This window comes from Patagioenas fasciata, chromosome 2 (assembly GCF_037038585.1).
Source record: "Patagioenas fasciata isolate bPatFas1 chromosome 2, bPatFas1.hap1, whole genome shotgun sequence".
NCBI lineage: Eukaryota > Metazoa > Chordata > Aves > Columbiformes > Columbidae > Patagioenas > Patagioenas fasciata.
In genome coordinates, this window is record NC_092521.1 from 15,244,095 (window position 1) to 15,269,667 (window position 25,573).

Genomic DNA, 25,573 nt, shown 5'->3' on the forward strand with positions numbered 1-25,573 from the left:
GAAACTCATTTTAAATCTTCTAATGGCACAAGTACAGCCACTGAAGATGTCTGAAGGAGGTGGAGGTAATCGCAGAACACAATCGTAGAATCAATTAGGTTGGAAGAGACCCTCAAGATCATCGAGTCCATTAATGCCACAAGAGAGGAGAATCCAGGGTACAAGAAGGTTTGTGGTCACACAGAAAGGAGACATGGCAAGGGAGCTCCTCACCATGGGGACAGTCCTAGTGTTCCCATGTCCCAAGGGAGAGCACAGGGCATTTACCCAAAACAGCTGTCTGAATGCAGGGAACCTGCCTAACGCATCCATTCCTCTGCCCAAGCAACAACCTGCAGCTCCTTCTAAAGCATTTAGCTTATTTTACCCACTGAGGGTACAAATCTGCGTGGACCAATGTTGGATAACACGTCTGCAATTTTTGGCAAGCACAAATGACACTGGCTTCTGGATGCAACCGTACTGGAGCCCTCATGCAGTGGGTGGAGAAGAGCAGGAAATAATATTACAATGTGTATCTTAAACTCGCAAAGCCTGGTGATAATCAGCCGCATCTACAAAATTAGACACAGATTTTTAAAATATGTTGGATTCAGATAGATTCGCTTTGGCACAGTTGCATTTGTCTTGAAATTAGGTCTACAGGCATTCTGATAAACAAGCTGAATACAATGGTGACTTCACGTCTGTGCATGAATACTTTTCTCCAGTTTCTGCCATTTAATTGCACTGAATTAGTATTTTCTTTCTCAATGCTATAAGCAAGCTGATACAAAAGATACATTGCACATAGACACATTTCATTGCAGAACTCTTTCTGTAGTAGTCTGACTTCGAGCATTCAGTTTTGAGTTGCAAATGCATCCAATGAAATTGCCAAGGTGTTGCTAATAAGCGTGCATGGACGAGGGACCTAATGAAATCCAAGAGCTCTGCAGGATGAATTTGCTACAATAAACAATGTGAAGTCCAGACAGCCCAGGTATGTGCACTTATCTCCAATTAATATAAAGTATTTCCAGTGATCCATGGAGAACTTTGACTGGCTTTGACTGTCACAGACTGGTTTTGAAATGCCATGTATTTTTAATCTGTACTATATTTAGCACTCAGGGCTGATTTTAAAAGTTTTTCAACCCTTTAGATACGTTGCCTAGAGGCAACCACCTCATGACGATGCAGTTATATTTAGATGTAGGCGCTGCTTTTGGCATTAAGTCCTTTCTCAAGATGAGAACAATTTATATTGTTATGAACCTTTTTCTGCTAGTACAGTGTGGGAGATTTGAGGGATTTTCTTGAGTTGTGGAGGGGTTGCTGTTAGATGGAGATTTGTTACTGAACCAGCCAGGAATTTCAAGGCTGGGAACAGGACCTGCCATGGGAGAGAAGCAACTCCGAAATAACAAGGCCCCAACGTGGTGTAAATCAACGGACCTATTAGCAGTGAGACTTCAGCACATTGACAGCTCATGAACATGGACAATATCCAATCAGCTAATGCATGCTTGGAGCGTGGACTCGTGATCAGGAAATAACTGCATATATAAGGAGGCTTGTCTCTGTAATAAATGGCTTCGCTTGAATTCATATTGGATTGTGTGGAGTCCATGAGTTTTCGCCCTCACAGTACAGTGTTGGCCAAACTGGACACTAGAAATTTGGTTTCTCCACGCAGAGAAACAGGGATTTTATATGATGGGTGCAACAAAAGGAGTGGCATGTACAATTTTTCTTTTATATTTCAGTTTAATTGCTCTTTCACCAAATTGCCCTTCAGAGCTTTCTGACCTTGAAAACAATATTTATCATCCTGAGACCTGTTATACAGTTTCAGGACAAAAAAACAAGATCCAAAGATCTTTCTACGGATCTGTAGGTCTTTGCACAAGTAGGAATTTTACTTATCACACACGAGCGTGAAAACACCTTATGAACTTACACTGCTAGTGAAGGGTGTTTCTGTTGGCGTGGGGGCTGAAGCTGCTTTACAGAAAACAGTGTGAGTGCAGGAGAAGGAGCACTTTATTCTAAGAGATAAACAAGATTACTCCAGCCAGAGGACTCAGCATCTCTCCCGGCTGCTGCATGCGGCTCTAACCGAGCAGGAGGGTGGGCAGGATTCAGACTGCAGCGATGCTTCAAGCTTTTTGGTAAATAACACATCATGACTTTTGCATTAGTTTGCAACATGCATTTTATTCATGCATGAAAGTACCATGTCACAATCTCTACATCCAGAATAAAAACGTCGTTAATTATAGATTGTGAAGTACAGTTAAGCTGCCTAGTTATTCGATGAAAGTAATTCAGTGGGATATTCAGTATCTCAGTATAATAATCTGTTTGAGATCTTAATTAGATATTCTTAGCTGAGTTTTTTTGAAACTACTTTTAATATAACCTTTCTGACGTAGAAGCTTTGTAGACTGGAGCACTGAAAATGAATTTCACCTATTATTTAAAATCTTACCTTCTGGTGAAGCTGTAGACATGGAGTCTCAACAGATACGCAGCCTCTTGTTCAGTGCATTTTGATGTACTAATGTTTTAGGTCTTGTGATCACAGCTCTACACAACTAATTACTCTTTAGCAATTCTTTTTACACAATAGAGTGCAAGGGTTTAAATTTACCTTGGTTTCTCATATAGGATGTATTTACAACCCAGAACACCAGAAAATGCTGGTTCATATTAAATAAAATGCTTCAAGTGAACAGGGTAGAAAAGGGAAAGGGAAATGGGAAAGAGAGAGAAGTGTTCCCAGCTAAAGTCATGGGATTACCCAGACCCATTCCTGCATGATTTGAAAGCCTCTGACTATTCAAAAACAGATTAAGAAGTATCATTTGCTTCCTGTGGTACTATTACCAACACATTATGGATACTGAATGCAACCTACTTTTCATACAGTCTTTGTCCTCTCATGAACACCTTCACCTCATTGTCCAGTGGAAATGTCCCATCATCTTTTCTGAAGCGGTAGAACAGTTTGGCATCCTTGAATTCTTTATGCTCATCACAGACTGAAACGCAAAATTGAAAAAAAACACCTTATATAGATGTTAAGGAGTTCAGGATCCATTTATCAGATATAACTGCTGAACCTCAAAGCGGGCACGGTTGGGGCCCATTCCCCTGTATTTCTGAGCATACAGTTTTATTCAGTTCTAATAAGGGATGAAAGGCTGGAGAAAACTTTCAAATAGGTAACCAGATTCCTAGGTGAGGAGGATAGGTGTTCATCAGTTTTGTGAGAGTTACTGCAAACATAAAGAGCAAAAAAGCATCCTTCTGCTATATAGTTGGAAAACCTTTTGATGGAAACAGTCTGTTAGCTTGTTTGTTTAAAAAGCCACCAATGTAGACAAGTCAGTAACTTCAGGATTGGCAAAGTTCTTAAAGTTATTTGTATTAGCTGAATGATACGGTAAGAAACCTGCAGAAACAGTCACATTCAAAGCCTTCCGCCCTCTTAAAATTGTCCCAGTTGTTCTGCCATGCCAGTTAGCAAACAGCAGGTACAAGAGGAGCAGAATGCAAAATGCTAAATGAGGTCTGTAATAGAGCAGCTGATGATGGGCTCCTGTAACTGCAGAACAGAGCTCCAGCAAGGCCATAAATTAATGGGAAAGATCTCCCAACCAAGCTGCTCCTGCCAGAGCTGTTGGCCCACATACATGTGGGCACCTTCTGCACCACGGGAGAAGGACTGGTACCCCTTTCACTGGATGTGAGAGTTGGAAGGATGCTCTGAGCATCCTGCAGAACCTGACTGAACCTCTCTGAATTTGCCCTAGTTCACTGTGCAAAGGAATTTATTAAATTGGAGTGAGATACATGATTTTTTTAAAGAAACACCTGCTCTATGTGTAATATATACACACACATATATAAAATTTGTACGGAGTGTGCAATTGGATCATGAGGTAGAAAACATCTGAAGGTTGTTAAAGCTTTAAACAAGCATCCAGCAATAAAACATCTATTGCTCAATTAAATTAAGTCACTCAGGCATCCATGCAACTCTTCACTGACATTTTCTCAATAGACGATTAAGTAGTCAGATTTGAATACCCTATAATTACTTTATTCTTTAACTATCTACCGTGAGTCCCAGTTTCCATAACAACCTAGAATTTTAATTTAATAGCTGAGTAGAAGCTGTAGAAGTGGCAGTCATTCAATATGTGCATTTCTTCCTTTAATTAAGATGTTGTTAATGTATTTCAGATAGCAGCAGTATTGCTGCACGTACAGTGACCCCTGTATAAAGTCAACATTTGTCTGTCCACAGTCACTCAGTTTTCTCTTAAAAAAGAAACAAATGGTACATTTTGCCTTTTTGAAATTGGTAATACTATACGCTTGAAACTAAATGCTTGGATCTTTGTAGTCTGTGTGCTTCCTAGCCTTTTTGTGCACCAAAAGGCAACTAAATGCTACCACTGAACTGGAAGTCTCTTTTTCATCAGCGTAAACTGTTATTCAAGAACCTGAATGGAGCAGGTCTCAAATAGACAACAAGTTTAGGAGAAAATTAATCAGGGCACAGTCGTACCACTAACTTTCGTGCAGCTGTACCAGCACAAATGTTTGTGCAGCTGGTGTGAAGGACAGGGCCAGAGAACTAATCCACGTGAGAAAAATGATCTTTTTTTGCCGGCTGATTTTTCAGATGGGTTTTTCAGCTGGAAAACTGTGCTCTGGGGAGCAGGGAGGTGAGGGCAGTGGAGAGAGAGGGGACAGGATCCAGCTGGGGCTGTGCAGCGAAGCAGCAGCGGAGTCCCCAGTAATTTCCCCCCGTACTGACATGGGGAATGTCACTCCACACCTCTTCAGCCTCTCTGTGTCCCTCAGGACACAGGGGACCTTGTGGAGCAGCACAGTTCAAGGGAGATGCTCCCTTTCTGGCAGGGAAAAGATCCTACCTGTCCTGTACTTCACTGAAGAGCAGGAGTGGGATTTTCCTTTTCTTCACAGCAGTAAAAAGAATCTAGTTTCGAACTTTCTAGCAGCTAATATTGCACTTACCATGATGGATAATGCTGTGATCCAACAATTTCTGCACCAGTTTAATTGCAGTCTCTCGGTCGGAGGCCTCTTTATGGTCAATCAGCCAGTCGATCAGCTCTTTGGCAACGAAGCAGTTGGGGTACGTCTTGAGGTGGTGCCGCCGATCTTTGATGACCTTTTCTTCATGCAGTCGGAGCCTGCGGGTCAAATCAATTTGTGAATATCATTTGCAAAGAGCCTCTGTAACTAGGAAGGCTGGGACAAGAGTGGAGCAGATGCCTCCAAGCCCCGTTCACACAAAGGGATTCGCAGGGGCTGGATGGAAGGGGAACAGGCTCAGTCCCACAGCCAGCGCTGGTGTCTGACCACCAGGCAGGAGCCTTTGTTACAACTTTAAACTTCATACTTGGAAAAACTTGTTTTCTGTCCAGCTGGAAATATTAGAAAATGAAGAACAGCACAGCATCCTAAGCCCATTAAAGTATTTCCTGTAGGTCAATTAAACTGTCAATAATCTGGAATTAATTTTCTCACATGGCCACTAACACATTCCATGTTACTTTTTTATTTTGCAGTATCAGTGCCATAGATTTTTTTTTAATCTCATTCGATTTTTGACCTGTAGTTTCTTCCCTGGTTGGCGAACTGCATTCTCCCTCCAGCTGCACAATTATAGCATTTGTGACTTAAAATTCAGGTACAAAGCTGTTCCAACACAACGTTATCTAGCATTAAAAAAGTTGCCTCACACTCTAAATAAAGGGAAACTGAGTTTTCACTCAGGGAACTGTTGGTAAATGCCCTGTATCTGCAAAATCTCTCCCATCACCTTGAAAGCAAGTTGGTTAGCTGGTTTCAAAATGCTTGGGTCAGAATGCAAGATCCTGATTAGAGTATTACCTTGTTAGTAAAGGTTCTGGGGTTCTGCTTTTTTATTTTCAGTCTTTTTTTTTTTTTCCAAATAAACAAAATCAGTAACATTATCAATAAATTAATGGATAGAGGTTTAAAAAAGTTTTTTGAAGTTTTCTGCTTTCTTGTTTCAATTTTAATTAACAATTTTAATAATTCTGGTTTTGTAGCACCAAGTCTATACAACACTTCTGAAGACAGCACAGAAACCACCGTGCTTGGCCTCCTATCACAAACAGAAATATTGCTGTTCATTTCAAAGTGGCCAAGATTCTACCTTGTAAACACTCTCACGGAGTAACACTATAATAACTGTAGGGAGTACAACTATCTCTATTTTCCAGAAAGAGAGATAAAGCAGAAGGGTGTTAACATGAGCCTCAAGAAGCATGGAGCAGGAGTTTGACCATAAGATCAATTTTCCTCTCAACGTTACTCTAGTATGAAACAATTATTTCTCTTTAGAATTGAAAAAAAGGAAAATATTGGCTGAAATCAGTGAAGAAAATATTGTTGGGGCATGAGACAAGGCTTACGTAGGCTTCTAGCTAAAAATAGTAGCAATGTTTCTGTTTTGCAGCATTTAGCCTTGAGCTACATTGGAATGGCCAATCTGTGATATGAATTCAAAACCAGCTTTTCAAACATCATAAAAAAAAAGAAGACTTTCATATTAAAAACACAGATAAATCAGATTAGTATTCTGGAAAGAAGTGCTAGTAAATACCCCATGCATTGTGAAATTCTCTGGGCTAAAATACCTTTGCCTAAAGCGTATTTTCCAGATGTGCTCTAACAGCTGTTGCCATATTTGGAAAGAAAAGCCTACACGGTTTTAATTATAGAACATACAATTATCAGTATGTCTGACTGAGCTTTACATTTAAAATATACTCCAGGTTCTGTTAATGTTCATCCAGTCTTATGTCACACAATAACAAAAGAACAAAAATAGGGAAAAAGTGTATAATACAAATGCAGATGCTCAACCCAGCTTTCAGTCACCAGTGTAAGTCTAAACAGTCAGAGTTCATACGACGCAAGAGGAACACCCCATTCTACAAAATTCTTCATCCAAACACCGCTTAGGAGTGTGCCAGGAGTGGTCTGGTATTCCACAAAACAAGCCAGTAGCCAAGAGCCCTAGAACTGAGTATTTATATCTTAAATTCTGACTGAAGGCCTTCCTGCAGTTGATGGGCTTACAAATATTTCAAATTCTCTGTCATGTCAAAAGACATGAGTTCCTCCTAAAACTTTTTCCTCACTCAGAGTACTTACAGGGTCTCACTATATACCTTCTTTGCCTATATTCATAAAACTCATCGAAATCTCATTATCTTATTTATCTCCACACACTTGCTGAAGTGGATCTAGATTTGCTAAGAGGTTACAAAATCATTAAGTCAAACAGAGCATGACCAGAGCAAGACTCAAGAAACCTCAAAAAACATATTTAGCCACAATTTCCAAATAGAAGTGGGAACTTCTTCTGCAGCCTATAGCAACTGTATCCATACCAGATTATGTCCAGGCTAATTTGTCTGGAACAAAGAACAGAAAGGGAATTCAGATTTTCTCTCTGGTGGTGTATGCTGCTCTCTCTGTCAGGGCTTCCTCACCTCTACAAACCTGCTGAAAATCAAACTGTACAGAGGAGAAGTAGCTCAATAAATTGAAATCATATCTAGTGTAAACCACAAATATAAAAGCCTCACGTAAAGTTATGGAGCGTATATTGCAGTAAAAAAATCAAAAGTTTAGGCAGTAATTCTAAAAACGTGTCTGTGGTCAGAAATATTTTTCAGGAGCCAAACCAAATGGGATAAAAAGGAAAAAATGCAGGGGTGTATACACTGGAACCAACGCTCAGGTGGTAAGTTCTTTATCCCTTGGCACGGGGAAACAGGCTTCTCACCAAAAGATTTCCCTTTAAATGACATTAATCACTTTTCATCAGCGAGTCCGCACGATGACTGGAAAAGACCCAACTTGACACCAGTCACATTTCTCTCGCTATAAGTTTTTCTCAAGAGCTGCTTAGCAGAATTATCTCACTGACAAACCCTGACCAGTTTGAGGGGAGAAGGTGGAGAAGAGGGAGGGTGAAGAATAACGGGTGATGGGGGACACTTTGAATAAACAAGCCTTTGAAAAGTTGTCCTTTCTTCTACAGCTTAACACCAGAAAACAATCCTATGTACACCAGTATATAATCTGTATTTAATTACACATATTATTCAAGATTACCTGCCAGATTTCGCACTTGGGGCCACAGTCTCCCCTACCTGTAGAAAACAACGTGAGAACTGAAGTGTTTGAGCAATTGCCTGTAAACTGTAACAGGTACTTGCAACCCTCTAATAGTAACAAATCGATAGGCATTGCTCTTATTCACACAACAAATAAAGACAGTCTGTGTTTGCAAACATGCATGCCAGAACAATTTTCTTCAGGCTTATCTAAACAGGAGTTGCTCCTAATTTACAACTCTTGCTCCAAATAGAAGTGCCTTCCTGCGCAGCATGGAACGGGCTAACCTGGAACATGATGCTCCTGCTTTGCATTAAATGTATTCAGAGTTAATCAAGAACAATGCTATTTGTCGAGAAGCCATTAGGTCTTTTCCCTGCCAACTGTCAGGGAAGTCATGATAATGGAAAAAATCAAAATCTGTGCCTAGAAATGGCGAATGAGGCGCTAACTTGGGAAGAAATCGCCCTCACAGCTACAGGAAACTTGCATTTTGTTTTCCACCTGGGCAATTATGCATTTTGAAGTTTCTTGCATCTTTTTCTGAACCAATGGGTAAGCATTTTGCAAAGGCAGTGCCTGCACAGAAGTCCAGCTTTCCTTTCAAACCCCAGAGAAGGTCAGCCCGCTGGCTGAAGACAGTAATGAGGTCACTAGCTGGACCACAGTCCAAATATCTCACCCAGCTATTTCCCTCTATTAAGTCTAGTAGTTTGTGCTTGGCTAACACAGATCTTGCAAAGCACCACTTGGTCCTGATTTCCATGCATGAAAAGACAAAAAGCCTCCTGCTCTTCTTGGTAATTTTCTGAATAATTCATCTACCATTCCCTAGTACATCCTATAGAGACAGCCCCAATGTTTATCCAAGCAAGGTTCAGTAAAAATGTGCAGGGAACACTGTTTTCTGACACTTGATAGACAACATGGTATGAAGACTCATATTGTGCTCTCTCATTCACCTCTTTTAACTCTCCTGATGCAATCATACACACACAGACATATGCATTTATCTTAGAATCACTGAATTGTCTAGGTTGGAAGGGACCTTCAAAGCTCATCCAGTCCAACCCCGTGCAATGAGCAGGGACATCTTCACCCAGATCAGGTTGCTTAGAGCCCCATCCAGCCTGGTCTTGAATGTCTCCAGGGATGGGGCATCTACCACCTCTCTGGGCAACCTGGGCCAGTGTTTTACCAACCTCATTGTAAAAATTTCTTCCTTATATCTAGTCTGAATCTTCTCTGCTTTAGTTTAAGACCATCACCCCTTGTCCTATCGCAACAGGCCTTGCTAAAAAGTCTCTCCCCATCTTCCTTATAGGCCCCTTTTAAGTACAGAAAGGCCACAATAAGGTCTCTCTGGAGCCTTCTCTTCTCCAGGCTGAACAACCCCAACTCTCTTAGCCTGTCCTCATAGGAGAGGTGTCCCAGCCCTCTGATCATAATTTGGTACATATATAGATACACATATATATAGATAGATACAGATAGGTAGATTTCTATATATAGAAATAAATCATATGTATACAAATGACAGATATTTGTGTGATATACTTGTATATATCATGAGATATATTACATATGACATATATATATATATCTCTCTTCGGTATCACAGAATGCATCATTACCGAATAACTTCTTTTTAATGGAAGAACAAAACACCAGTGAAGACACCATACAAAATTGAGATTCTTAGCAGAATTTACTAGTTATTGAGCAATATACACTGATGTTGTAATTAGCCATGGCACAAAGCACGTCCTGCCCCAGAATGCTCAACCACCGCTAGTGAGTTCCAGCACACTCACTGTTACTCCCAGGTTACATCTCACTTTATCATATACCTTTGGTTTCAGTGACTATCCCAGCTTGAGCACTGTCAGTCACTGTGTATTGAACCACTACAGTTTTATCACCTTAAAGTAAACTCTGGCAAAAAACATACTAGATCCCTTGAAATTAACAGTGATATGCAGAAGGGAAAGCATTGCGGGTGGTTTCTGTCATCTTCAAATTCTTTCACAAGTTTCATGTATTTGGAACTTCTGTCATAGAAGCATTTATTTGTTTCCAAGTAAACTAAGTCACAACTTCTGTTGTGACAAAAATATATGGACAGAACATAAGCATATGACCTGTCCATAGCACAGTAGACAGGCATCCTACTAAAAGATGGCATTTTGCAAAGCATCTCGGTGACTTACAAGCATAATTCCCACTAAAACTCACAGGTCAGCTGTGGATGAAATGCATTACAAAATAAGTGAGCATATGGCAGCATTTGCGTGTATATATATATATATATATATATATATACACACACAGCGGAAAAGACAGAACTACATGAAATGTCCTTTACACTAAACTTTTGCCTTTGCACTGTCAGCAAAAATATAAAATAGGTTAGTGATGAGATAAACTTTTCACACAGAGGCAATCGTGAGGGTACTCTGCAAATGCCATGTGTGTTGCTGGGACAAGTGTTTCCAGCTGGACTTGCCAAGACTGAGCTGAAGTGTCAGCGGTTTACTGCTGCCTGTTCCTCTTTCTATTTATTCTTCAGCTCTGCAATCACTTAGTTCTGTTACTTGATATCCACAGGAGCTAAAATACCCTTTAAAACATGGGGTCGTACTGGAAATAGGATGAACATATTTCTGTGTTGGTAGCTGTGTCAGAGAAGGAATTCTACCATCTGTAATAGGGTTAGAGAGGGTGTCTTCAAAGCAGCTCCTGAAATCTGTTCTCTTCCATGTGTTTATCTCCACTTTTTTGCCCGTAGCCATGTAGTCAATGTGAGGAGATGCCAGAACACAGAGCCAGACTAAGAGATTTCAGATAAACCACCTTTTGGTGCACTGTAGAGGAAAGCTAAAGCTTCCAATAAAGTGACAGTTCATCAGTGCCCCTGTGGCTTTAAATAAAACATTGGGACTACCTCTTTTATAAAGTTCTTCTTCATAAATTCAGAAAGTAATAAGATCACTGAGACATCCCCAACACTCGGAACATCTTACTAACACTGGCAGGAGTCAAAGCAAGCTCTGGGGAACAGACACTGGCATGGCGCAGGGTCTAGGATGAAATCAAAGTGACTTATCCTGGAGACACTCTTTCAGCCCACAAATTCAAGGCAGAAATTCAGACCACAGCCTCCCTTGTGAGTACTCCAGACTGCAGAGTAAATTAGATCTGTGTGTTTGTATCGATCTGTCATAAAACTAGAGACCACTTGCAAACCCAGAGTTTGGATTTTTAACTCTCAAAGGTGGATAATCTGAGCCCGCATCTGGTCTTCATTTAAAACAACGCAGCATAACGTTGTTGATTTGTTAAAACAGTGAATATAATAGGATCTCCAGATAACTTTTATATCACGTTTTGGACTGCTACGTTGGCATTTTTCTAGGGTTTGACTCTGTAAGGGAAAGGAACATGTTTGGCGGACTGCTGGCTCGCCTCCACTTTTCTCTTTGGTCTGTGATATACCCATGTGTGAGGATGTTCTAACAGTTCCACCAAATCAGAACAATATTTGTTCACCACTCTTCTTTAGAAAGAAGGAAAACTCAGCAAGGTTACAGATCTAACAGCACTTTCTCCTCATGTCCACAGGAAGCTGTGAAGTGATAATCTCTCTACCCGACAAGCCATCTCACTTTCAATCAAAATGTCTATGAACATGAATAGTATTTCTAACTGCCTGCACACTTGAACCTTGGGACCTTCTGTCCCGCTGGAAAGCATAAAATCGGGTTTTACAAAAATGAAAAAAACAAAATGCAGGGAAATTATTATTTCACCTCCCCCTAGTCATAAGGAAAGTGGAAGTCTGCCTGTCCAGCTCCGGCTGCTTGCTTTCTGAGCTGAAACTGTCCAAACTCAGGCACTCACAGTTCTCTTCCTCTATAAGAAAGTCACATAGAATTGCGCTTCTCGCTCATGTATGGATGGGCTGGGATGCACACACGGGACGAATGCACGCAGCTCAAGGTCTGCGTGAACCTGCTTCAGCAGGTGAGTTGGACTAGATGATCTCCAGAGGTCCCTTCCAACCCCAACCATTCTGTGATTCTGTGAACCACTGTGTGGATCTCCAAAAGAACCCATGTACTTTTCACAGAAGAGCACGCCATCTTTGTTCCTGTCCATCAACTAGGTTCTGTTCACATTATTTTTCTCTGTCTCCATTGCAAGGCTATGCTTAGGCTTACCAAGTCAATAAAGTACTGTGGGACCTAATTTTCTTGGGGTTGTCTCCTCAAATCTAAACGAAAGATTTCTACCACAAACTGCTGAAATTTCAAAGTGCAGATCAGAAACCATAGGACAACTGTGGTTACAGACAACCTTTGACTGGATCAACACGTAGCCAAAAGCCCATGAACTCTTGTGGAATTATGCTGAAAATCATTCTCAATAAAGTAAGTATTTTACAGACAGAAAACTGAAGAAGGAGCAGTGAAGGTCTCATGGGAAGCCAGTGAAAACCAATGAAATTTGTATCAGGGAACACTGAACTGTTGTGTCGGTCCCACAGCTGGGAGAGGTGAATGTTCCTCTGAAATGCTAAATGGGCTAAAGGGGGCAAACATGGGTCAAACAGCCCAAGCCCAACTGCTGCAGCTATTCCCGCTGGCACTGCCATCCAGCAACCCGGAGAGACAGACTGGGAATCAGGGAATATGATGCTGGGCTACAGGTCTGCAGCACTGGAATCAAGAAGAGGGGTTGCAGCAAGGTCACAAGGGGCTGTGGGTGCCAGAAAGCCCTGCTGGTCACCACTCTCTTGGATTCACAGTACATCCCAAGAGGGTAGGACAGCCACAAAAAGCTACAGGTTGAGGTACCTTATGCACCAAGGCTGACATCTCGTTCACACTTATCCAGAAGTAAAAGCTGAGTATAACCTTGCCATGCTCTTGCACTGCATGCATCAGGTTTCAGACCTCGTGAGAAACCAGGAGATCTTTCCACCCACCCATCTCCCAGCACATCTGGGGAAGAGCAGATCTGTAACACCCAGAAAGCACCATGGTACTACAAACAGTAAAAAGTGTCATTATCTGCCAGAAGTAACCCAAGAAATCCACAGGAGAACTGAAATCAGCCAAGTGCGTTATCTCAAGTGCAGTTGTGATAGTCCTTCCACCCTGTCAATGAGTGACAAATAGTTTTGCTGAGACGTTTTATGGCTTTGGGTAACCCCTGATCTCAAAGTCCTTCCAGGGATGGCTGCTCTCAGCCTGAGCACCACAGACCTGCGGGATTTCTCCTCCCCAATATTTTATGCTCCTCAGAAGGACACCAAATGTTTGTACTCCTTTCAGTGGTCCCTGGTAACCCTGCTGAAAGCAAGGAAAAGAAAAAAAAAAAAAGCTGCCTTTATCATTAATAATATGTCATATTTCAGTAATCTCTCAATTGCTTTTAGCAACTGTTTTCCGTCTCCACACAAAACCCTCAACCAATTACTGTGCTGTGTAATCATGAGCATCATTAAGCACTAATAGCGAGTACCCAGCAGGTAATAAAATTAGTAATAAAATACTTAGTGTTATGTACTGCTGTTAACAAACAGAATTTTATATTGAGGCTATGATTCAAGACTTTTACTCACTTCCAACAAATACGTAGGTTCATCTTAAAATGAATATACATGCAATGCTCTTCCAGTATACAGTATGTTGTATTAAAACCATTGCACTTTGTTTCTCTCTTCTTATTCTAAATAAATAGCTTCCTTTTTTTCTTGTTTAGTATAACTTAATTACTGAGCTTTATTTTCATTTTGAAGGAAGCTGTGAAAGCAGTAAGGGAAAAACTACTGACTGGAAAAGGCACTCTGTATTCCATTTCTTTAAATTAAACAAACAAACAACTCAACATATTTTGGCATGGATTCATGCTTTTTTTTTTACCTCCTATTGCTGGCAATACCCCAATATGCAGGATATTTCTCTAACAAGACATGGTTTAAGGGAGTTCTTTCCACTGTCTTCCAGAAGTCTACTGAAATGCAGTAACTGACCACTAAACTATAAAATAAAACTGGAACTCATGCAAATTTCTAAATACTGAAAGTAATGATCCATTTCACTGGATCACCCAGAGGTGATTAAATTGCAAGTGGTTGACCTTCACAGTGCAGAAACAGAAATGGAGGAGCAGGTAAGGCTATAAAATGCAAGGCTGTGCACTAACAATAAAATGCTCTGCTCAATACTGTGAACTTGGAGTCTGAAAGCAACAGAGAGTAAGAAATAGCTGAATATGCAGTAGCTAAACTCTCACTGGCTACAGGCTATCAAAAGGCTGAGACTACACAAAAAACCAAGGGCAATCTCAGCTTGCACTGAGATGTTTCCAGAAATGACCAGCAATGCAGTTGTTCATGTCACTGTACATGTTACTACAAAACATCATCTAAATACTGTTCATGCCTTCCTCATTCAAGAATGATTTAGTCTCAAAGAGACAAAATGGAGCAGCACTACACCGGTATGAGAAATGATGAGTCAGTCTTATGAGCGGAGAGAAAAAAATACTGGCTTGGGAGCTGGCCTTACCTAAACAAAAAGTGAGAGGAACAGAATTGGTGCCTACAATCCTCCAGATGAGTTAAAAGTAAAGTGCAAGACAAGCTATTTAAATCACGCTGAGTGATCCTAAAGTAAAAATTAGACACAGGTTTGGAGCAAAATTTTCTAATTGTTACTCGAGACAAGAACTTGCCTAACTTTTAGAGAACTGTAATAAATATACCAAAGGATCATGTGTCATAGTATTCTGCAGAAGACTTCAAGTCCTGTGTTTTATAATTATTAATACATGACACTGATTTCTATGACCAACCTTGGGAATACAACAGACAGCAGGAATATCAGAGACCAGCCTTTGAATGCACTTTACCAGGATCCACATCCTTTCTGAAGTCCTGTTTCATGTCAGCTGCAAAAAATCGAAGTTCAAGTAGTGCCTATATTAAGACATTTGCTGTTTATATTAAGGCTGTTAGTAAAAGTGGGCACACAGATATACAGACATTCTTCATGTGCTTGCCAAGGCACAGGAGCTGTAAGTATGCCAAGAGACGTCCCGACTTGTGAGCGTGCTTCCTTGCTTTTGCAACGAGGTATTACTTGTTTTGCATTTTTGCTGTGCAAGCATACAACAGTCTTTATACAACTGATTGGAAAGGTATTATAGGTATTTAACTGGCCTGTCATTATCGTACAGTCAACACCAAACTCACGGCATGTTTTCCTCGGGTGTCTGAGGGAAATGCTACGACCTTTGTGACCCTCATCTTTTTAAGCCTGGAATTTGTCTGATTTTATATAGTGGCACATGATTAAAAAAAATACTGAAATAATATAGAGTATGTAATTTCTAAACTAAATAACTCAAAATAGGACAGAAGCCTAAACAGACTCATAGTACAGCCTTTCTCAGTTCCCTTAAGTTGCCATGTTTGCTTAAGAAAAACATTGCTTTAAGTACAAAATATAAGACATTATGACCTTCACAGTCAGCTGGACGACATAAATCAGTACAATCTTAATTAACATCAAGCTCATCTATGTATGTTTTTCTTAAAGAGAAACACGTAACATCCAATAAGGTTTCACTGTGAGCATCAAATGAAAAAGAAATGAATCACCATCTACAGTGAAAAAATGAAAAATGTCTCAGAAAGTTATTGATTACCCCAAACCACTCTGAATGAGTTCGAAACACATCTAAGCCAAATGGTAACAATGATTTTACTCAACAATTCTGCAACATAACATTAATTTTTTAAACACACAAAGGGCTGCTCTCCGACACAAATGTTTTAATGACAAAGAACTGTCCTATCTGCTTTAAATCTCTGTCTTTATCTAGGCCACACAAACAAATAACTTGAAGAATTATAGCATATGAATTTAAGGGGATTACTCAATGGCACGAAGTTACTCACTGCTTAAATTCTGGCAGGCTAATGAAGGCCTTTCTCATTAAGGAAAATTTATTAATAAAAATCCTAGCTAAAGATGAGTTCTATTTAACTTCTTTTTCTTCTGCAGAAATCTCGCCTGGGGATGGTTTCTTTCGATGAGCTCAGCATTCTTCTACATCTGATATATGATATGAACAGATACTCAGCTGCTGCATAACCACTTTATGAATAGTTCCTGCTGTCAGGACACTATCAAGGAGCTTGTCTTGTTTGATTAAGCCTTGTTAAATGCTCACAAGTAGAAGAGCTTTGAAAAGATAAATATTACAGAAGTGTTCTTCCTCTGCTCTTAAGATTAAATGGAATTTTTCCTATAAAATAATAAATATATCAATAAGGAGTCCAGAGAAGTTCTGCTGCTCTGCTGAACAGCTTGCTCCCATTGCTGGGACATGTGTTTGCCATTTCTCATTCTAGGCAAAATTCTTCCTCCACACATGCAGAAAGCTCAGTGAGCAGGTATTTATGTGCACTGACAATAAATTCAAAGCGTGACTTCTTACTGCTTTAATAACTCAGAACATGCACCCTGACCTTTATTTGCTAAGTAACGACATCAGCTTTACTTACGATATCAGCCCCAGTTGAATGCTGTTAGACTTAGATTACAACAACATGGTTATGCTTACAACATGCTCCAAACTCTGGGTCAGGCTTGAACTTGAAGCTCAGACACATGTTGCTAGGGATAGGCTTTAGATGGGCAACAGGAGGTGGTGAGAGGCTGAGGCCTGCACTGTGCCTTTACACAGACACAGATATTCACCTGTGTAAATGGCCTAGTGCTGTGTGTTAATCCTAAATCCAACTCATTCACTCAAGATGAGCCTTGACATCACCTGTCCTGAAGGAAGGCAGGATCTTTAGGAGCCTGGGTATGGTTGCTCTTCAGATGGTGTCAACACCCACAGCTGGGCAGAGGGACCGCCGGCACTTCTTGGTGTAGCTACCCAGACACCTGGAGGTATGCTAAAGACCGTGCCAAGGTTTAGCCCATCACTCGTCCTGGCTATCAAAGCACAATACAAACAGTGCCAATTACGTCTTAATTTGAACGTAACTTACTATAAGTTTTCTGAATGATGAACTACACAAGGTCTCAGTCTACAGGTATTTTGGCTGTGCGTATATGAACTGCTGAAACCACAAAAGGTTTGTGGCCACTGAAGATACGAAATCACTGATCAAGTGGCCAACACCCTTCTGTGCCTTCTTCCACAGGTCTATCGTTTTCTGAGGTGGAATACAGATATTTTACATGAAAAGATGTGCTGTGTACTGTCTTCAGCCTGCAAGCAAAACATGAGAGTTTCCAATCCACTGGAACTTTCCTTAGTCACTATATGTTTAAACAAATTCTTCTCTCTGTGTTTATTGTGCTTTTCCTAAACAGCTTATGCAATCCTTTTTCTTCCTCCTTTGCCCCAGTAACGTGTTTCCCAAGAGTACTGTTGTTACTGGCCTCAAATAAACTCAGATGTTCCACATTCATCAGAAAAGAAGACAACACAGAGTACAACCATATTTCATGTGAAATTATGTAGGATATACTGCTTCAGCTGTTGTTGATTTACACATTTAACGAAAAAAAAAGTCATATGAAGTTCTTAATATATTAGTTTGGAGCAACTCTAGCCCCTCTGTAGCCAAATAGTGAATGCAAGCAATTATCTTTCAACCACCACTGTTTAATTCATTACAATAGGGCCAAAGTATAGCACTTGGAAAAAACACCACTCTATAGAAACCTAAAATGATTGGATTTCCCCGTTATTAAATAGTTTCAAAGGATCTAGGCCTTGCAGTGCTGTGGTAAAGCACAATGGCATACAGAGAAAGCAACAAATCTAATTACTTGTGCATATTGAAAGAAATACAATTATTTTCAAAAGGGTGGGATAATGTTTGGGCACATGCCTGCTTTAATCACATCTTTGATCACAGGTATAAAGGCAAGGGAATATACCTCACTACCTTCCAAATGAATCACTGGATGAGACATATCCCTCCCAGGGAAGAAAAGTGCTAACAGTTCTAATACCTTACCTCAACGCAGGACTGAAAACCCACTTTCCACAAGCAAAGTTGGACCTGTCGGACTATGGAAAACCAAGAATTTATGCACACAAATAAACTCCCAAAATGGGTCCTTTGTGCGCAGTGTGAAAGGATCTGAGAGTGCTCAATCCATTTGTTTTATCACCGTGCAGGCAGTGAGAACAGAGGAGCAGGCGGTTTGCCCTGAGATGACTGTTCCTCTTGCAATGCCAACATGACAGAGCCAGCAGGATTTCTGGCACTAACATGATCTACTGGCCTTCCAGCATGTGTGGCTCCATACACTGCCCTCAGCCTCTGTTCTCATCCTTCAAGGACTGATATAAAACCAGTATGTCCCAAGTGTGTGCTCTTTGGTTTCTGTCCCCAAAGTTCTTAAGAAATGGATCTACAGAAAACCTCACATACACCTTGAAAAGCTCTCTTGGTGGCAACAAGAGCTGCGATGTTGGCATCTTGTCAGTCTCTTATGATCTGGGGTGAAATACTGGCCTGACTTAAGACAAGTGTGGTCAAGGGAATCAGGTTCTCATCTTCACACGTTCATAAAAACCTTAGAGATTTCAAAAGTTCTTGGGCATTCATTTGGAAATGGATACATCTACAGTCCTTAAATTTGCTTGAAAATTGGACAATGTGAGAGGAGTGGTACTGTCAACCACCACATCCTTTGTAGAAACTAACACAGCTGATTTTGCACAGAAACAGGTTAGGAAGTATTCTTACAAGCCCTCCCAGCCGTGCAAATGGGTGGATAATAATCTCTGGTTAGTAGCCAGTAACAAAACTATGATAACAGTCATCACAGCTTAAAGGAGACATCACACTATGCCTTCACAAAACATAGAGTAACTCAAGTTGGAAGGGACCTCTGGAGGTCATTTGGTCCAATCAACACTGAAAACATGTCCAGTTACTACAAGTTGCTCAGGGTTGTGTCCAGGCAAGATTTTAATATATCTGAGCTCCTCTGGAACCCTATTCCAATTTTTTACCCACCCTCACAGTGAATAGTTATTTCCAAATATCTAATTAGAAATTACCTTGTACATTTTTTCCACTGCCTCTTGTCCTGTTTCCCTACACCTTCTCATTTAAGTAGCAGCAGCCAGCAGTAAGATTCCCCTGAGCCTCCTCTTCATAAGGCTGAGCAGGCTCGGCCCTCAGCATCTCCTCGTACATCACATGCTCCAAACCCACCACCCTGAGCGCCAGCCCTCCTCAGGGCTTACTCCAGTGTGTCAATGCATTCTTCTGCGAAGACACCTTTTTGCTGTCTATTTTAGCTAATTGCATAATTTTGCATAAATCAAGGCTGAGATAATAAGCATTTAATAAACCTTGTTTGATTTCTTTTGTTCAGTGTGCTATTAAGAACCTACTTTCACTGCCTTGGCTAATTAGACAAGCAGCAGCATGATAGCAGTGGCTCCTACTATGCAGCCATTTTTCTCATCACACAGATTTATTTATTAATTTAACCTTAGCTATTTCTATAATTTCCCAAAAGACTTTAAAGGTCTGAGTTTGTCCACATGCTACTAGTTTTGAAAATACTTTGATTGTCCATGACAAGTCTTTAAGTTTCTAGCCCCAAATAATCCTCAAAATGGTATTTGTACAATCTCTTTTGGGGTTTGTATATTGTGATACTTTGAGCTTCTTCATATCACAATCTCCCTCTGTTTGCGCTGACCAAGCATCAAAACAGCAGTTTAAGCTAGGAGTTACTCGTTCTACATCTTACTAAAAATAAATTAATTTCATCTAGGGGAAAGTATAAGTTAATTACATCCTGAGCATCAGGAAACAATTAACAGCTTCCTATTATATCACCCTGATTCCAAAGCTATACAATTATATGCTGCTGCAAAGAAAGGATGTGTGATTATCAAGACAAGGATCTTTTCTGCAAAAAATTAAAGGAAATTGTTCCACCGCTGACAACACTATAAATAATGCTTAGTTAATATATTTTCAGAAGTCATTTCCATTATTTGCAACGCTAACTTTGAGTGACGTGTTGGGCACGTGCTGGTCAGATGCTCCTCCCAAAGAGGATGAGCGTGTGCTGGACTCTGATTCCTCAGACAAACACTCACAGCTTCAGTTTCCTCTGGATATTCTGCAATATTCATTGGAATTAAATTAAAAATCATTGTTTTTGTCAACCATATTGCAATTATGTCTTGCACTTGGTTTGCTTTTTACATGAGAGCTGCAAAGGGCTTGAGAAAACACAAAGGAATACACAGGCTTGCCTTAAGCAGCCCCAGTGCTTTGAAGACGCAAGTAACAATGCGAAGAGCAATGGATACAACACGCTAACACTTCTTTTTAACTCCTGCCTTTAAACTCATTTGGCCCAGTCCGCAAGAAAGTGGTGCAAACACAAAGCCAGCAGATTGTACGACAGTTCAGCTGAATGCTAATGGAAACATGACGGCAATATACCTGTTTTGGCAAAGGCCCTTAGTGAGAAAAGCAACGAAACGAACCCACATAAACTCCACAGCTCCAAGTCAAAGGCCACTGTGCCAGATGGTAGCCGTGTTACTGGGGGGTCGGAAAATCTTCCCGAACCATGCGCATTATATAAGATCCATAAAGTATAAATATGATAGTGTTAGTTAGTTATCAGCAGAAGAACTTTGGTCTCTGCAGATTCCTCGTACAATGCACTTTCCAGGACAGCTATACCTCTCCCCCAGAAAGTTCAAATTCTGTTCCAGGTTCTCCTTCCCTATTATCTTATACCTCAAAGCTTCTGAGCACTGTCCTTGACAAATGTCATCTTGTCTGGCACTTATCTAGCTGGAATGCTCTTGGAAAGATAATTTCCACAGCTGTTGACTGCAGTCATGTTGCCAATCTCATTGATTCCTTCCACTGCCTCCTCCTCTTCTGTCACATCAAACACAGTATTACTGTGCTTATCTTCACTTTCAAGATCCCACCTTTGCTATCATCATTTGACAGCTGCTACTGCCTTTTGTCCTGACTGGCCACTTAGTTCCAGTTTCACCACTCAGTTTTAAGACTTCAAGTGAGCATCTTTATGCTTTCTGCCTTAATACACAGGAGGTACCCTCAACCAAACACCCACAGAGGTGTTTGGATGTAATCCCCCAAATCCTGCTCAGTATTGCTATGATCTGTGCCAAAAGCTTGACACGTAAGCAGGTGTTGGGCTGAAGCTGCATGTCTGGTCACCACAGTGACAAGAATTGTTTCAAAACAGTCACAATATCCATGTCTGTATCCATGTGCACTCCCTTTGTTTTACATTTAGACCACATGATGTGGGAGTAAGACCGTCTTTACTTCCTCTGCATAGTGACTTGCTACACTCACAGATGTGATCTTGGGGATTCCCAGTACAAATCTGTTCTTTATTCTTTGTAAACCAGCAGCACATGGGTTTTGGCAACCCACTGATGAGTGGCTGGTGGGATGCAAACCTGCTCCAACCCACAACTCGTGTGAGCATCTCCTGGGCTCAAAGTCACACCAGTGCAGCATCCCAGCTCCGGGACTGGAAGCAAGGCTATGGTCTGGGTCAAAAGGAGGCATAGGCAGCTGAATTTCTCTAACATCTCTACCACCAAAAGGAGAAAGTCTTGTTCCGCCGTATTCCTTCTCTTTGCTCTTCTCCTCTCCTCCACATCCCATCATTGTACCACCCCAGTATCTCCTCTGTGCTGGTCCTGATCCTCTGTATAAATCACTTCAAGTCACTAACCAGATAGGAAACAATCGTTTCTCCTTGTTAGGTTACACTTCTGCCAAGTTAGTAAGTTAAATCCACTCAGGGAAAGGTTTGATGAGTTCTGGAGCTGGCACATGGTAAGTAGAAGACAGACAGCAGGCACAGAATGGACAGAAGGGGTGAGAAGAGGCTACCCTTTCCTGCAGCAGCAGCCAGACACGCTGCCTCAACACCACTGTGAAACCCAAAGCATCACCTACAGCACCAATTTTCCACAGAAACCAGAAAACTGTCATCTCCCTGCAAATCCCTGTGTCACAGTTGTGGCAGCTCATGTAAGCACCCACACAAGTGCAAGGAAAGTTAGAATTATGGCCTTGTTATGTGAAAACCAGCTTCTATATTTGCCCTGAAGTAGCAAGCCAAATCAGGCATATTTTTTAATTATTTGTAAATGCACCTTTGAGATCTGAATGCATTTACTGGATTGACACATTGTTAAGAAGCAAATGATGAAGACTGTAAAATTATAGGGCTGATAATTAAGACAGAGGGTTGCATTCTGAAGTAGTGCTGTCATATTGGTAGCACTGTGATGTGCTGGTCATATAAATTACATCATACAAACTTCAAAACACATGGAATATCAATATTTGTCTCTCTTTATGCACAATACCCTGACAAAAGTGCAGAAAGTAAACATAAAAACCTTGAAAGAGAAATAATCTAGGCAAATTGCAAACATAGTTTCTGTTCCTATCTGGTAACAACATGTGCAACTGGCACTTAAACTCAACATGATTTTTATAGTCTGTCTTCTACTGGAGTATGAATTTTTTTAATGGGAATCCAGCAAATGTTTGACCCATGTGGAGTTTAAGCAAATTAAGCACTGAAGGGGTGGTCAAGTACACCCAGCAGTGGCTGCTGTCACCATTCCCTCTCTCCACCCTGGACCATATGTTTCTGTCGGCTCCCTCGCCCCAGCACTGGCACTGGTCTGACCTCATGCTGAGCCTGTTTAGAAGGTTCAATTTTTCTTATTTGGCTTCAGCTGCTTTAGTTCCCTGAACTTTTGGTCCCAGACGAACGCCAGTGCACAGTGCAAGGGAAGCGATAAGAGCGGGGCAGCAGCAGCCATCAGCCAGATCTGCTGTATCACAAAACCACAGCCTTAAACCGTAGCTCAGTGACACGGGAAAAGCCAGCACCCATTTCTCCCCCCACACTTCTTCAAAGAAAGCTTTTTTACGGTTGTGGGGTAAACTGGTTTGTAGAAATGATCCAACTAAAATATCAGCCCTGCTGATCTCTTCCCCAGTGTAGGTGACTGTCTGGTGATGGTCCAGAGATGCTTAGGCCATTCCAATGGAAGGGAAGCACAGAGGAGGGAACCAGGAGGCAGACACGTGTGTCGGTGTGGGTACAAGAGAGGATCACTGCTTTGAGCAGCAGTACTAACTCAAAGTTTCAGCCTTCTGAACTTTTATCCCCTCTCCACTTCCCCAGCTCCAGGCACTCCTGGCTCCCTGCACACCTGTGCCATGAAGAAAAGCCGAGCTGAGGAACAGAAACAGAGGGAGCCAGCAGCACACCTGCTAATGACCACTGCCTGAGGAGGCTCCTTTGGCTTCACAGGTTTCCCTAGAGCAGGGGTGTCAAACTAATTTTAACTGGGGGCCACATCAGCCTCGTGGTTGCCTACGAACGGCCCAATATAATTTCAGGACTTCATAAATGTAAGAGTAGTTATAAATGAGTTTGACAGTCCTGCTCTAGAGCCTGAGTGAGCCTGTGACACATTCTGTGGGTTATCTTCTCCTTTTCTCCATGCTTCCATGCAACTCAATGCTTCAGAGTTGTCAAAAAATAAAGGAGCAAGACTGCACATTATTTTACTTCCACTCCTGCTATATAGCACTCTCCAGGCAGTATAGGTTTAAATATTTTATTCTTCTTTGACTCTGAGATCAGTTTCATTCTTTCTGCTGCAGGGAACAAAAGCGTATTCACAATACAGTCATTTCTCCCTAAGGTCACAGAAAAAATGTAGGATTCATGGGAAAGGTCAAAATCTCTAAACAGTTAAAAAAGATTTTAAAAATTTCAAGTCATGACTGTTGTTGATATTTATGAAATTGATTAAAAATCCTTTCTCAGCTTTCCTTCTGCTAGTTAGTGGAGGAAAACTGCTTTTGTAAATCTGTCTCTCCATTCTGTTATCACACCAATTGTCTTAATCAAACCAATGTAACTAAGGATCCTTGGGAGGCTGTGTTCAAATAGCTTTAAGATGTAGTCGACTCCAGTGGTTTACAATTAAAATTGTTTAAAATATATGGTTTACATGCTCTGCTCTTGCTGAAGAGAAAACAAAACAAAACAAACCCAACAACAACCCATGACTAACATGGGAAGTGCATCCTTCACTCAGCGAATGCCAGTGGTTCTGCTGAGACCTGAAGCTTTGCAGTTTCTGTCTTCATTAATCTCAATAGCCTCAATGTAGCTTTTCTTCACGGACCACGTACACAAACCAAACCTGCTTAGCTTCTGCTTCTTACCCAGCCTTTCATCCCCTTTGCCAGTTCCTCATCAATTTAAACTCTTCCCACAAAGGTTTATGGTGAGTATATGACTATATTCAACCCTGGCATTCAACACAGGAAAAAAAAAAGTATCTTTCTGTTAGCAAAAGAACTCACACAGGTCTGTTCTGCCAGGGAGAAAGAGACAAAAGAGTTAATGCAACCACAATACAAGCAGAATAAGGGGCAAAAAAAGGTAGGAGGGTCCAGAGCCTCAGGAGGGAACGACTGGTTCTGAGGGCGGACCCTAACCCCAGAGCTACCAGCCAAGCCAGCACACAGTGCTGGACACATAGTGATGGGGATGAAGAAGCCTGTGTCAGAACGTGGTTGGACTGCAGAGAGGCTAACATTTGCTACTGTGACAATATGCCTCGCTTTCTTGAGATTTAGATCACAGAAAACACTGACATTCTTAAAGTTTTACACTTGAAAAAGTGCTGGAGCATATAGATAAAATGAATACCTCCATTAAAATGAGATGCACAGATCCTTCCCTAGACCTTGTCCATTTATCCAACAGTGAAAGGTGGTGGGCCTCTCCCATGGCTTCAGACCAGTCTGTCACTCCACAGATGTAACTTTGGAGGGGGATAAGCGCAGACCCTTTCCTGAACACGGTGCCCAGAGCTCCCCACCCTGGCACACACACCTCTGCAGCTCCACGCATGGGAAGTATTTTCCTCTGCGCTTTCAGGATGCCACTCTTAGGTTCACTGTCTGACCTCCCAGTCTAGAAATCCCAATCCCAACAGAGTCTCACTTTGCTTCCCCGAGTTTGGCGGCTTCACACAGACCCTCCCTCGCCAGCCAGAGCCTGCTCCTGCTGCAAGAAACCACTCCCACCTGCAGCCAAGATTTGTGTTGCAAGAACTTTCATTTTTCTGCAGAGCATGCAGTGCCTACCCGTACTGGGACTTGATAAACAGCTCAAATTCCTAGGCAAACAGTAAATAATAATGGCAAGTGATAGGAAGACTTCCCTGTCGCAATGCCAGGCTGCCAGCACTGTCCCCACAGAAGCAGGGA

General features: G+C 41.3%; 1 protein-coding gene across 2 annotated transcripts in view; it reads right to left on the bottom strand.

Annotated features, from left to right (window-relative positions):
- Positions 1–25,573, bottom strand: part of DEPTOR (DEP domain containing MTOR interacting protein) — a 77,510-nt gene that overhangs the window by 44,129 nt on the left and 7,808 nt on the right. For both annotated transcript variants that reach the window (XM_065831382.2, XM_065831383.2), the window contains 2 exons: positions 5,035–5,213; positions 2,903–3,026 (listed from right to left, as the gene is read on the bottom strand). In XM_065831382.2, the coding sequence (XP_065687454.1) occupies positions 2,903–3,026; positions 5,035–5,213 (303 nt within the window). The remainder of the gene's footprint in view (positions 1–2,902; positions 3,027–5,034; positions 5,214–25,573) is intronic.